The sequence below is a fragment of the Penaeus japonicus genome, unplaced genomic scaffold (genome assembly GCF_977035675.1).
Source record: "Penaeus japonicus unplaced genomic scaffold, GWHDUDI00000001_assembly GWHDUDI00000013, whole genome shotgun sequence".
NCBI classification, from domain to species: domain Eukaryota; kingdom Metazoa; phylum Arthropoda; class Malacostraca; order Decapoda; family Penaeidae; genus Penaeus; species Penaeus japonicus.
The window spans coordinates 31,195,360-31,207,859 of record NW_028234415.1 but is presented as its reverse complement, the minus strand read 5'-3'; the positions used below and the strand labels follow the sequence as shown (position 1 = coordinate 31,207,859).

General features: G+C 45.4%; 1 protein-coding gene across 8 annotated transcripts in view; it reads right to left on the bottom strand.

The window, feature by feature from the left end:
• Positions 1-12,500, bottom strand: part of LOC122248481 (excitatory amino acid transporter 3) — a 76,992-nt gene that overhangs the window by 1,634 nt on the left and 62,858 nt on the right. For 4 of the 8 annotated variants that reach the window (XM_043008505.2, XM_043008508.2, XM_043008507.2 and 1 more), the window contains exons 4-12: positions 12,084-12,282; positions 10,913-10,955; positions 7,299-7,344; positions 5,260-5,313; positions 2,703-2,889; positions 2,288-2,521; positions 1,932-2,126; positions 1,633-1,767; positions 1-1,276 (exon numbers count right to left, since the gene is read on the bottom strand). The exon at positions 1-1,276 is cut by the window's left edge and continues 1,634 nt beyond it. In XM_043008505.2, coding sequence (XP_042864439.1) covers positions 1,105-1,276; positions 1,633-1,767; positions 1,932-2,126; positions 2,288-2,521; positions 2,703-2,889; positions 5,260-5,313; positions 7,299-7,344; positions 10,913-10,955; positions 12,084-12,282 — 1,265 coding nt within the window. In that variant the 3' untranslated portion in view covers positions 1-1,104. The remainder of the gene's footprint in view (positions 1,277-1,632; positions 1,768-1,931; positions 2,127-2,287; positions 2,522-2,702; positions 2,890-5,259; positions 5,314-7,298; positions 7,345-10,912; positions 10,956-12,083; positions 12,283-12,500) is intronic. The other 4 variants (XM_086543413.1, XM_086543416.1, XM_086543415.1 and 1 more) reach the window with 1 other exon arrangement.

Genomic DNA, 12,500 nt, shown 5'->3' with positions numbered 1-12,500 from the left:
CCAAAAACACATATGTCTATATAAACTTATTCCTTTTTTAATTAAACTATTTTTCCAAGATCTTAAACCCTGTACTTACATAAAAATGACAATCTTCTCTTATCTAACCATTTAAAATGAAAAAGGAAACCATGTTTTTGACATCTGACATCAACACAGACAGCCATGGAGGTCGACTCCACTACTTTACAACAAATATATATCTGTAGACTTTCCAACAAGACAACGATTACAAAACTGCTCTATACAATACCAAATACTATCTCTATCAATATTGTCATTTGATGTACAATAAATGCACTTACTTTATGTACAACGGTTGTGCTCTGGTTTTGTGCTAAAACAATGATATGATTTCACTTGCCAGTGAATGAAAACATTCACAAATTAACAGAAGGTTCAAAGTCGTTATCGTACACATACAATAACCGATATATCATGTGAAATCATACATACATATTAATGATTGTGGAGAATGTAAGTAAACGTAAAATGAACTTTACAAAAATGGTTGTGTGATGGGAAATAACATACAGAACCTGTGAATAAAGCACCATATTAATAAAATCAAAAAATAAAAATCACTGGCAATACTGCACAACAATCTGGTCATGAATAATGCATTAATGTGGAAAAACTACTGAATACTCTTCTTCATGTACCACACGTCAAACAAATTAACAGTAATCCTATCTAAGAAGATTTTTTGTTGAATTCTTATAATTATACAATATGGAAGTCTTAGATACTGCAATCATTATTCAGATATAAACCCAAGGGCATTTTGCCTCCTATATTACAAAATCTCTAATATCATAACCTCAACTATACATTTTGAAGTGTGGCTCCCTAAAAAGGGTACCTGAATTTTGTGGAGAGCCAAGAGAGGGCACTCTGAACCTTCTCTTGTATTTTGGGGTCATTGTGCACCTTCTTTGGAACACCAGTCTACAAAAGTGTTTCATGTTGGGAAGATGTTGATTTTGTCTAGCTCTTCCTAGGTTCCTTTGGTGGGCCACAGGTGGTGTCCTGTGGCCTGGAGGTGAGAGGAACAGCAGAGCTGGGACATGTTATATCTACCTGGGCTTTAGCATGCGCAAAATCTCACATTTTGCTTGACTCTACTGTGTCCATAGCGATTTCGTTGGATGGCCTTTCCACGTCTCCGTTGGCATTAACGTTTCCCATTTTCTCTAGTTCCTTCTTGCTCAGCTCGTACACGATTCCGGCGCCAATGCTGTCTCCGAGGACGTTCATCAAGGTACGGAATCGGTCGCTGGAAAGCAAGAAAACACCGGTCATTTAGGTTTCAAATTTAGAAATGGCCCAATTAGGTAAATGAGAATTGTGTTATCTTCTCTTGTCAAAGGACCTCCTGAACTATTAATATTAAACATCATGTACAAAAGAGTAATATGAAGGAGTAAAATACCACAAGATTTTTTTCTTCTGAAAAGTATCATCATAACTATATTTCAAGAATGGTGTTTTGCAATAAAATATGTAAAAAACAACAACAGTTTTATAACAATGGTAGATTTACTGCTTTATAATGCCTATTATTAATATTTGTCCATTATGTAGAAAATGTAAAAAAATAAAAGCTGACAGAACAGTGCAAGTCGGACTCACAGCAGCCAATCAACAGCAATGATAAGAGTGATGTCCTCAGCTGGGAGCCCCACTACATCAAGCACCATTACCATGGTAACCAAACCAGCCTGTGGGATACCTGCTGCTCCAATAGCTGCTGCAGTGGCTGTGATACTGTTGAGGAAACAGATCCATTTAGACGGGTGGCGTAATATTTTTCATCCAAGACTCGTAAAACTCATTTTAATCAACTAAATATTCTATTTGGCCATAGAATTTGTAATACAAGGACGCCGCACATTGTTCCAGTTCATATTGTCGACCACCGAAAAGCTTACCTAATAGCAACGATCTGGCCAATCGTGAGTGCCATGCCTCTGACTTGTGCGATGAAAATGGCGGCCACTGCCTCGTACAGGGCCGTGCCGTCCATGTTGATGGTGGCTCCGATGGGGATGACGAAGCGGGTCACACGCGTGTCGATCTTGTTCTTTTCCTCGAGACATTGGAAGGTCACAGGCAGAGTTCCTGAGCTGAAGTTGGATTTTCATTCATTAGTACTAGATCAAAACCTACCTCGTGTATTTTACAACAAAGTTATGCATTTGTGACAAGTACATAAATCCTGGCGAGATGTTCACGAGTGCAAAGCCGTGTGTGCATGGCGATTGGTTCTCGAGGTCATGGCACTCGCCTGGAAGCAGTAGCGAAGGCCGTGATGTAAGCCTGGGTCATGTTGGCCAGGAAGCGGAAGGGCAGGCGTCTCGTGAGCAGCGTGTAGATGGTGGGAAGGACGATCAGGCCGTGGATGAAGATGCCCAGGACGACCGTGCCGAAGTACAGGCCCAGCTGGCCGAGCATGACGCTGAAGTCCTCCATCTCAATCATCATGGACGCCACCAGGAACAGGATACCGATGGGCGAAATCCTGTGGGATACGGATCATATTACACACACACACACACACACACACATGTATATATTATATATATGCATACTCATATCTATCTATCTATCTATATCTTCACTTATCTATGCTGAAGGAAACTCCAACTGTACGCTGGTTTATTCCCCCTGCAAAGATCTGAACCGCTGGTGCTTCGACTGACCAGATGAGCCAGGAGGTGATGACCATGGAGGCGTCGGAGAGCGAGTGGAACATGTCCAGGAGAGGCTTGCCCTTGGGACCGAGCTTCGACAGCGCGAGGCCGAGCACTGTGGCGAAGCTCACGAGGCCCATGATGTTGAGGGCGCGCGAGTGCTCCATCTTGATGTCCCATTCCTCCTTGGGGAGCACTGGGGGAGAGCGACAGAGTCAAGCAAGCTACCCACAGGGGGCGGGGCGGGGCGGGCGGCCGTCACCAGAACAAGCGTGCAAGGGTTTGGTCACTGGCCTTAGCTTTGGAATGAGAAAATAAACCTATCTGGACATTCCATGGTGTATAATACCGAAAGGTCAGATGTGACTAACTTCATTCAGTGATTCTAGAATGTATAGAATACCTACAGTGATAATGAAACGGTAACTGGCTAAGTATGAATGAAAGATGCAATATTAGTCACGATATAATAAGGGCTGCGAAAACTGCATTCTATCTATAAAAATAATCATATTTACAGCAATTTTTCTGAAAATCTGTTTGACGCTAACCTAACTCCTTGCTGAATAACATAGCACAAAACTGCTGTCGGAAATCTTAGAGCGCACTATATCTAAGAGGGACAAGAGGGGTCGCTCTAAGAGGCGGTCTGCTCAACATTCCACAGGAGGTGACATACACCTGTCACTCTTCGCATTTACGAGCCTGGGGACAACATTCCTGCTTGGGAGGATGCACAGGGGTTGAGGGAGGAGGGAGGGAGGGGGGGAGGGGGAGGGGAGGGTGGCTTGATCGCTTTCCACTACATGCATACTAGATGGTCATTAACTTCGCAGTGACAGGCGAACGGGCCTGGCTGGGCTGGGTGCAGTGCAGGAGGAGGGGAGCGGGTGAGACGGGGATCACAAGTCTCTAGCTGCGTGTACTAGGTCTTCATGCATTCTGGCCATATCCTCTACAACATCAGATGTTGCATGGTGTTTTCTTGGTTGGGTGACCTTGCTATGTTGCGAATGAGTGTATAATTCAACATTTAAAATTACTAGCTTAAAGCTGATTAATTTCTTTTACTTTATAATGCGCATATACATTGTCTTCTGATGGGTATAAAAAGCAAGTGCATGGGTAGTTATGTATCTCTTTATAGAAATCTAATGGTCAAAAATGCCTTTAATGCTAACAACCTAGATTCCATATGAACAGTGTGACCATTACTGTGTAGTGAAGTGCTACAGGTTGTGCTGTGCATAGACTATAAAGAGATAAAAGGTGTCACTATATATTCCTTTTTCGAAATGCCAGCTTACGTGACGCGAAGTGACTTCACAGAGGCTGCATTCCATGAGGTGCAAGACAAGGGAAGAGAACCCAATATACCAGCGTGAATCACAGGCTAACGTTGAGTCAAGAATCTCGGTCAAGGGAAAGACATGTGACTGCATTCCCTGTGACCTTTGAGAGTAACGGATTCTCAAGCCCACAGATTCAAAACACCTTAAAGGTCATTTCATTTTACACACTATGCAAATCTCAGTATCAGAAGGAACCATCTACAATACACCTAACAAGCAATTATAACACGGAGATGTCCCAAAGTACTTACTCCAAGCTTCCGTTACGTTGTATTCAAGTAATCCTGTAAAGCAGGTTAGGGGGAAGCGCTTAGAATGGCCGGACATCTTTTTCCCTGCGCAATATCTTTCCTCATCGAATTACAAAGTTGCTTTCACTGAACTGATAAACTGAAATACTGCATAAACGTGTCAATATATGAAACAAATACCGAGGACGTGGAAATGCCTCCCAGCTAAGGTGCAACTTTGTAACTGGATGCTGAATCTGCGATATTGCTCGGGACAAATACGCAAAGGGAGAGTAAGGAGAGAAGGGCGGAAAATTGGGAAGTGATGTAAATATGACCTCGTTTCAACTTCGGGGTCAAATCAACATACCGGTGTTCCGAAGGTTCAGGTTGTTGAATGAGTTAGTGCGTACGTTAATAAGTTAGTTTTATTTTCCCGATTAGGACTTCTTCAAACCAGGTTAGGTGAGGTTGAGGATTCGACATGGATTTCGACGTGAACCTTCAGACTTGCGGAAAATCGCACTTTATACGGACACCAAAATCCACAAAGAGAGCAGACCGAGTGAAGTGAAGTGACATGGAATGCCATTAACAATTTGGAGCAATATACAAGACACCGAAGCACCATATAAATAGCATCCCTCCCGAAGGTGCCCTTGAGCCCTCAGTGGCGAGTACATTAAACAAGCAACCTGGAAGGGAAGAGTCACCATTAGGAAAAGTTCCACCACCACAGAATTCCCGGGACCACCAAACACTGAAACAAATAATGAACACTGACGCGGACACCCCTCATTCTTTCATCACTGACGATTTCAATCCTCTGGACAAAATATGATACTCAATCCGCAGTGAGTGAATGAGTGAGGGATGTCCCTGTGTAGCAACAGCGGTGCGACAAGAGCAGTAGTAATGGCCAGAGGTGCAGCAGCAGTGAAACAGTGAGGCTTGGCACTGGTCGGCACCATACACGCTACTTACAGGCTGTGCTGTCATTCCGGGTCCAATTATACTTTTCCTCCCATCGGTCTATCCCTGAAAAGCAATGAGACGTGAGTAAACGGCCCCTCGCAACGAGGCAAGAGGACCTCGTGCATGCAAGAGACCTCGCTCATCGAGGCAATTCCGGCGCTGACCTTACGCACGGCGGCGGGGCCCACGAGGACTCTGCACATTAGTCTCAACACATGCACACACTCGCAGTTCTCAAAGAGAGGCGATTTGAAAGAAAAATAGATCGCACACACTTCCTGTCGCTAAGAATGGCGCCCTAAACAAAGCAAACAAAGACACGCTCATGTGACACATGATACTTGTGGGAAAAGCTTCTTGACAAGTGAATGGGCAGTCTTATTAAGCGCCATGAAACTCGACTTTCAAATTTCTTTATTATCCTATAAGGCAAAAACGAAACAAATGCGCATCGTTCTTAATATGTTTACAGTACTTCCGGTAGACATAATGCCATTAAGACTCATGAAGTAGGATTGGGTAACACTTCAGTGTGGGTTGACATGACAAGTCGACGTGGTCCTTAAGACCATGAGAAAATATGAATAAACTTTTCAATTCATAAATTCTTTTACATTTCCTACTTAAAATACAGCTGTCACCAACCACCGGGGATTAATCGCCCATGATTTACCCCTGGTCTCCGCTGCAGGCGGAGGAAAAAGCCTTCGCGGAGTAATCCGAGACGGGCAACATCTGCCGGCGTAAGAAGAGCGCGCAGTTGTCGCCTCCGTCTTCGCTTTGGGAGACAAGTGTGGGAAGGCGAGGCTCTCGACGCAAACGGGGAAAGCCGCGGGAGTCGCGTTACACGCCCATCGGCCAAGGTGAACCACCATCTGCCGAGGCAGAGCACCATCTGCTATGGGTCGAGTTTCATAACGGGTGGCTCTAGTGCCACCTGCGGAGGTTGAATGCCGATCAGCGAGATGCTGCATGATCTGCTGAGAGCCAAATGCCACGGAAGGGCTGCTGTGCCTCTAGAGAGACGCTGTGCCACCTGCTGGCTCGAACACCTACTAATGAGGGACGCGGCCTAGGGCACGGTATGTACATTTGACTAATATTTGCAGGTACTAGATTCTTACTTGCGACTATACTTTAGTTCATACGACGTGCAAGTAATCTAGAAACGCTACAAAGGAGAATGCATCCGGTGCACTGACATGCAATACACAACTGCAATAAGCAGGTGACGTTTCTATTATATATTCAATACAAGTTACTAGTCTTACTATTGTCATTATTACTATCATTACCATTATCACCATCATTATTGCTATTACCATTATTATCATCATTATTATTTTCATTATAATCACTATCATCATTATCATCACTATTATCATTAGTATCATTATCATCATCATAACCGATGTATTGATTGTTTTTTTCTGCCCTTTATATCTATCTGCATTGTTCCCTTGTAAAGCAGTTTCTTCCTAACCCGCAGTTAGAATAGAAACTCCCAGCGATAAGACTACGGAAGCCCTTCGGAGTAGCACGGGTCACGACGTGGCGACGAGGCGTGGTAAGGAGTCACGCCCGGGTCCTTGTGACACTTTTTTCAAAAGAGTTATAGGCACAGGAAGGACGCAGGTTGTGGGCTCTCCGTGGCTCGCGTTTTCACATTCTCTCACGCTGAATCGTATCTTTGAACATGTTCTGGATTCTCTCTCTCTCTCTCTCTCTCTCTCTCTCTCTCTCTCTTTCGTAGAATGGGTGAAAGTGATTTTAGAATTGGACATTAACATGAAAACTGCAAAATATGTTAAGGATAGTTTTAGTTATGAATTGACTGAACTGAAATGCAGTTCCAGAAGAAAAAAAGACAAACAAACACACACACATACACAACATCCGTAATACCAATCTTGATCCAGGTGAGTCAGTTCCACAGAAGGTATTTTGGCATTAGAAATGGCGGTAAAGAGGAACTTTGAATATCAACTGTGATGATGATAATCCCGCTCATGACACTTTGCACTTCGAAGAAAGCGAATCCTACTCACTTGAGTCATTGGGCTCCAGGACTGGCTTCACGATGCTCGTCTTGTGCTGCAAAGGGAAATGGCTGTCAGTGTCCCGCAGAGAAACTCCCTCATTTTAATCAACTTCTCTGTTTCAGAATTACTCATCTTATTATCCATATATCTTTTTGTCTGGGTGTCTGTCCGTTTGCAAATACGGATAAAGTCTCTTTCCCATCGTATTTCTCGTAATCAAATGATTACTCTCTCTCTCTCTCTCTCTCTCTCTCTCTCTCTCTCTCTCTCTCTCTCTCTCTCTCTCTCTCTCTCTCTCTCTCTCTCTCCCTCCCTCTTCCTGCCTCCCCTCCTCCTTCAATCCTTTCCTGTTTCTTCCTCCCACATTCCCTTCCCTACCTCGCCCTTCCTCCCTTCTTTTACTTCTCCTTCTCCTCCTTCTTCGCTTCTTTCGCCGGTTCGCCCGAGCGTCACTAAAAGCCCTCTCCAAAAATAGTCCCCCGCCGCTCTTCAGAACCCATAGCGCTCGCTACCAGCGTATGTGAGAGGAATTTGTCGCGATGTGGCATCACTGATCGAAGGACTGCCCTCCACCCCGGGGTCTATCTCCCCTTGGCACTCCCCAAAGGCATGCGTAGGTGCGACCGGTGCCATGGGTACTATATTCTCGCCGAGGGAGGAAGTGCTCGCCTTCTATGTCTTTTTCGATCGCTGCGACTGTGTTGGACCAAGGGAAACACACAAAGCGTCCCTGGGTCTTTGGGTTATTGCCATGACTGCCTTCAGTGTTTAGAGAAAGGGGGAGGAGAAGGGGTTACAAAAGAAAACTCGAAATAGATATAAATAATAATAAATATAAATATGAGTAAAATGAAATACCACATAAAAGGGAAATAAACAAACAAACAAAAAGGCAAAACCGAGAGCAATGATGGCCAAGTGTCGGAAACAGGTCGTCGAGGCTCAAGTGGAGGCGGATCCGACTGGGTTTCCCGTCGAGATCTTCCCAATGCCGATCTTGCTTCACTCGACGTCTAATCAATTGGAAGTCGTCTCTAAGTGTATCGGAGAATATTGCTCTTTCTCGAGATGCTCCAAATATATGAAATGGGGCTTCTAGACCATCGTGAGCAACAGTTTATACACGCGGCTTCGATCCAGAAAGGCCGAATGGAGTATTTAATGTTTTATGAGATATGCTGAATGCTACAAAAAACATGTGAGCTAAACTATCTATAAAATGCGATATGATTGGAAAGATCTCCGCGAACATGAGATTAAATGGAATAAAACCAACATAAGTGAACCCTACTTCCCCTCCTACTGCCCTACATGGATCCCCTGCCCCTTCGTGAGTAAAGAAGGGCGGTTGGGCGTGGTGAGTAAATATTGAGTCATCGAGGTGAGCCGTGGGGGGATCACTTACTCATCTCGTTAAGCTGTTTGCTTCGTTGGCTTGTTGATGCTCCTCTCACTACCATGGTAGTAATAATAATAAAATGCAGTCATACAGATCTCTCTCTCTCTCTCTCTCTCTCTCCTCTCTGTCTCTCTTCCCCCTCTCTCTCTTACACTCTCACTCCCTCCCAAGCTCTCAAACTCCCAAGCTCCCCCTCTCTCTTGAGCTCTATGTTCTCCAAATCCCTTCCCGACATCTATCAAATAAACTCATCCTATAACTGCCGCCTCGTAGCCTCTCCTCCATACGCAATGTCAGTCCTTTTTACGGCTTTAGACATGATACTTCTCCCCCTCTCGAAACAGAGCTCCCCCCATCTTCCCTCCCTCTTTCCTCCCTCCCACTGCTCACCTTCCCTCTCCCCCTCTTGCTTTCCCTCCCCAACTCCCTCCATTCTGGATCCACAGGCGGGCCTCCTCTTCCCCCTTTCTCCCCTCCCTTCCCCCTCTCTTTCCACCACGTCCTCTCCTCCCCCACCCCTCCCGCCCCGGAGCCACAACCGGAAAATCAAGTTGCGCTCAAAACCAAACTGCATTTTCGCCTTTCTCCTTGTGCGCTGAGGGGATCGAGGAGGCGGGAGAGAGGGAGAGGGAGAGGGTGGGTGGGTGGGTGGAGGAGGAGGGGAGGAGGAGAGCAATAGAGATGAATATTAAAGCCATTTTTGCCCCCCCTCCCTCTCTCTCTCTCTCTCTCTCTCTCTCTCTCTCTCTCTCTCTCTCTCTCTCTCTCTCTCTCTCTCTCTCTCTCCCTCCCTCGCTCTCTGCCTCTCTGCTTCAGAGTAGTTGTTTCCCCTTTCTCGTATTTCCATTGGTACAGGATCTTAATTGGATACCTCTGACTTTATGGAGTAGGGGGCGGGGCCTCTCATGATATGCCCATATCCTCAACCTCACTTACGTGTATCCTCTCTCCACCCTCCACCCTCCACCCTCTCTCTCTCTCTTTGTTTTTTTTTTTTTTTGTTTTTTTTTTTTTCTCAGAAGGAAATCGTGGATGAGCGAGTGTGTGACCGCCCCGGGGATGCTTCGTGAGCAGAATAACTTTCCCCCGAGAGGGCTCAGCGGCGGTGCCTGCGTGCCTTCCTTGCCTTGAGGGAGACGCCGTTTGTGTATCGAGCGACTGAACGGCTGCGGCGACACAGGCGGCTTGGAAGCGCTCTTTGCCCTAGGCTCCGTCATCAGTATCACTATTATGATCATCACTGTCATTATTATGATTATCATCATAACTCTTAGTGAAACCGTCCACATTCTTTCTTTAAGACGCCACTTTACATTTCGATCAAAGCGGCATTACAAAACTATGTCGGTTACATTCTAGACAGAGAATGAAAAGAGAGTGGGCGTGGAGAATCAAGAAGAAATGGGAGATATGAAATAAAAGAGAAAAAAGAGACATGAAGATATGAAAACGGGGAAAGAGAGAGGCGGGGAAATAGGAGAGAAGAAAGCGACATGTCAAGAGAGGGAAACCTAGCTATTACGAACGCACGACGGTGGCCAGAAGAGAAGGGGCACTAAAAATCGAGGCAGGTAGCAAGGGAATAACGAGAGGGGGGAAGGGTGCATCTATCTCCCTATCTCTATCTACCTATCTGAGGTGATGCCGTTTTGCTGAGCCCGCGAAGGATCCCTCGTGAGGCGATCGAAGACGAGGAAGGGAAGGAAAGAGGCTTCGGGACTCCCTTGACAACGTGTAAGGGATCAGGAATCATTTGACATGAAATATGGATTACATTCTGAAAACCAAGCGCGTTCGAGAAGGTAACTGTTAACGAAAAAGAAAACAAACAAACATATACCTTGATACAGAGAGAAGGGAAGAAAGAACTAAAATAGACGGTCTTTGAGTCGGCAGATTAAACACTCCAGAAAGGTCGAGAAGGCTGTAGTGTAATACAAATCTTTTGCTTCTGCATTCGAGTCCCAGAAAATAACCTCCCACAAGCACGCACACACGCCTACACGCACACCAGTACGCGCGCATGCGCGCGCGCACACACACACACACACACATAGCCACACGCAATAAAAATGCAGGTCTCCCACTCATCCAACCACAGGATAAAACAGGCAGTCCGGTCTTAAAGGCAAAATAAGATTCAAATTCACAGGTACCCCCCCCCTCCCCCGAGAGTCTTCCCTGCGAATTCGGGGATCGCAGAAGGGGATTCGACACTTACCGTTTCGAAGCAGGCTTGGATCAGGTTCGGCGGGAAGAGGTTCCTGCGAAATGGAATGGGAATCCGTGCTGAGTAAGAATAAGAATGCGCTCGCTTACACACACACACACGCTCTCTCTTTCTCTCTCTCTCTCCCTTGTCTAAATCTATCTACCTATCTAGATATAAAGCATCTATTTATCTGTCTATATATCTATATGTCCTTAAAATCGTGAGTTCCTTAACTTCCCGATTATCTTTAATTTGTCCGGGCCAAGCTTTAGTCTATCCCTAAGTCTTGGTCTTTGCCACTGCATGAATCCGTCATGCAATTTCAAATAATCATGATCTCATTTTAAACCCCAGGAGTGGAGAATGCTATGGAAGAGCAAGAGAGGGAGAGATAGGGTTTGGTAGAGAAAAGGGGAAATAGATAGATTGGTAGATAGATAGACAGATCGACCGATGTAGAGTGCGATTGATTATTAGAATGAGAATGAGAGTGAGAGAGAGAATGATATATAGATATATAGCTAGATAGATAGGTGGAGAAAGATAAATACGAATAGACACCAGATCCTGAGTCTGATTTACTTTGAAGTTTTTTCGTGTGATCTTTGGATGACATTCCTAAGCTAACCCTTGCACGAACACTTAGCCTCACTTGACCCCTTCATACTGAAAAAGGCCTTGGAAATAAAGATCATTAAGTGACCTCTTCAAGCCTTGCAATGGCATCTAATAATGGCTTAACACTGATCTAACCTCTAAACTCTAAACCCCCTCCCCTTCCCAAAACGAAACTAAGGTAAAAAAATAATAAAAAAACACGTAGCATAACATAACTCCTACTATATATATATATATATATATATATATATATATATATATATATATATATATATATATATATATATGTATATATGTATATATGTATATATATACACACATACACACACACACACACACACACACACACACATATATATATATATATATATATATATATATATATAAGTAAATAAAATAAATAAATAAAACTAAACTAGAATTAAGAAGTAAAAGCCGCGACGTCTCCCTATCTCTATCCAGTCAATAACTACACCAGAAAAGAGAAAGAATCGCGGCGACGCTTGGCAGGAGCGATGAGCAGCGCAGGCCGTCCGTCGCCGGCGCCAGCCTCGTCACTCACCTGGGCAGATCCATGAGCAGGTCAGGCGTGTATGACGCCTTGGCCTCCCCCGCCTTGGTGATGTCGTCGTCGTTGCCTTTGCCCGGGTGGATGCTCACCACCAGGATGATGCCCAGGATGACGGCGGACACGGTCGTCGTCAGGTAGTAGGCTATAGCGCGCAGCCCGATCTTTTTAGACAGCGACAGGTCCAGCGAGCCTGCTCGGGGGAGGAGAGGGAGGAGGGGGGGGAGGAGGGGGTGGAAGGGAAGGGGTTGAGGTGGGGGAGGAGGGGGTGGAAGGGGTTGAGGTGGGGGAGGAGGGGGTGGAAGGGGTTGAGGTGGGGGAGGAGGGGGTGGAAGGGGTTGAGGTGGGGGAGGAGGGGGTGGAAGGGGTTGAGGTGGGGGAGGAGGGGGTGGAAGGGGTGGAGGGGGGGGA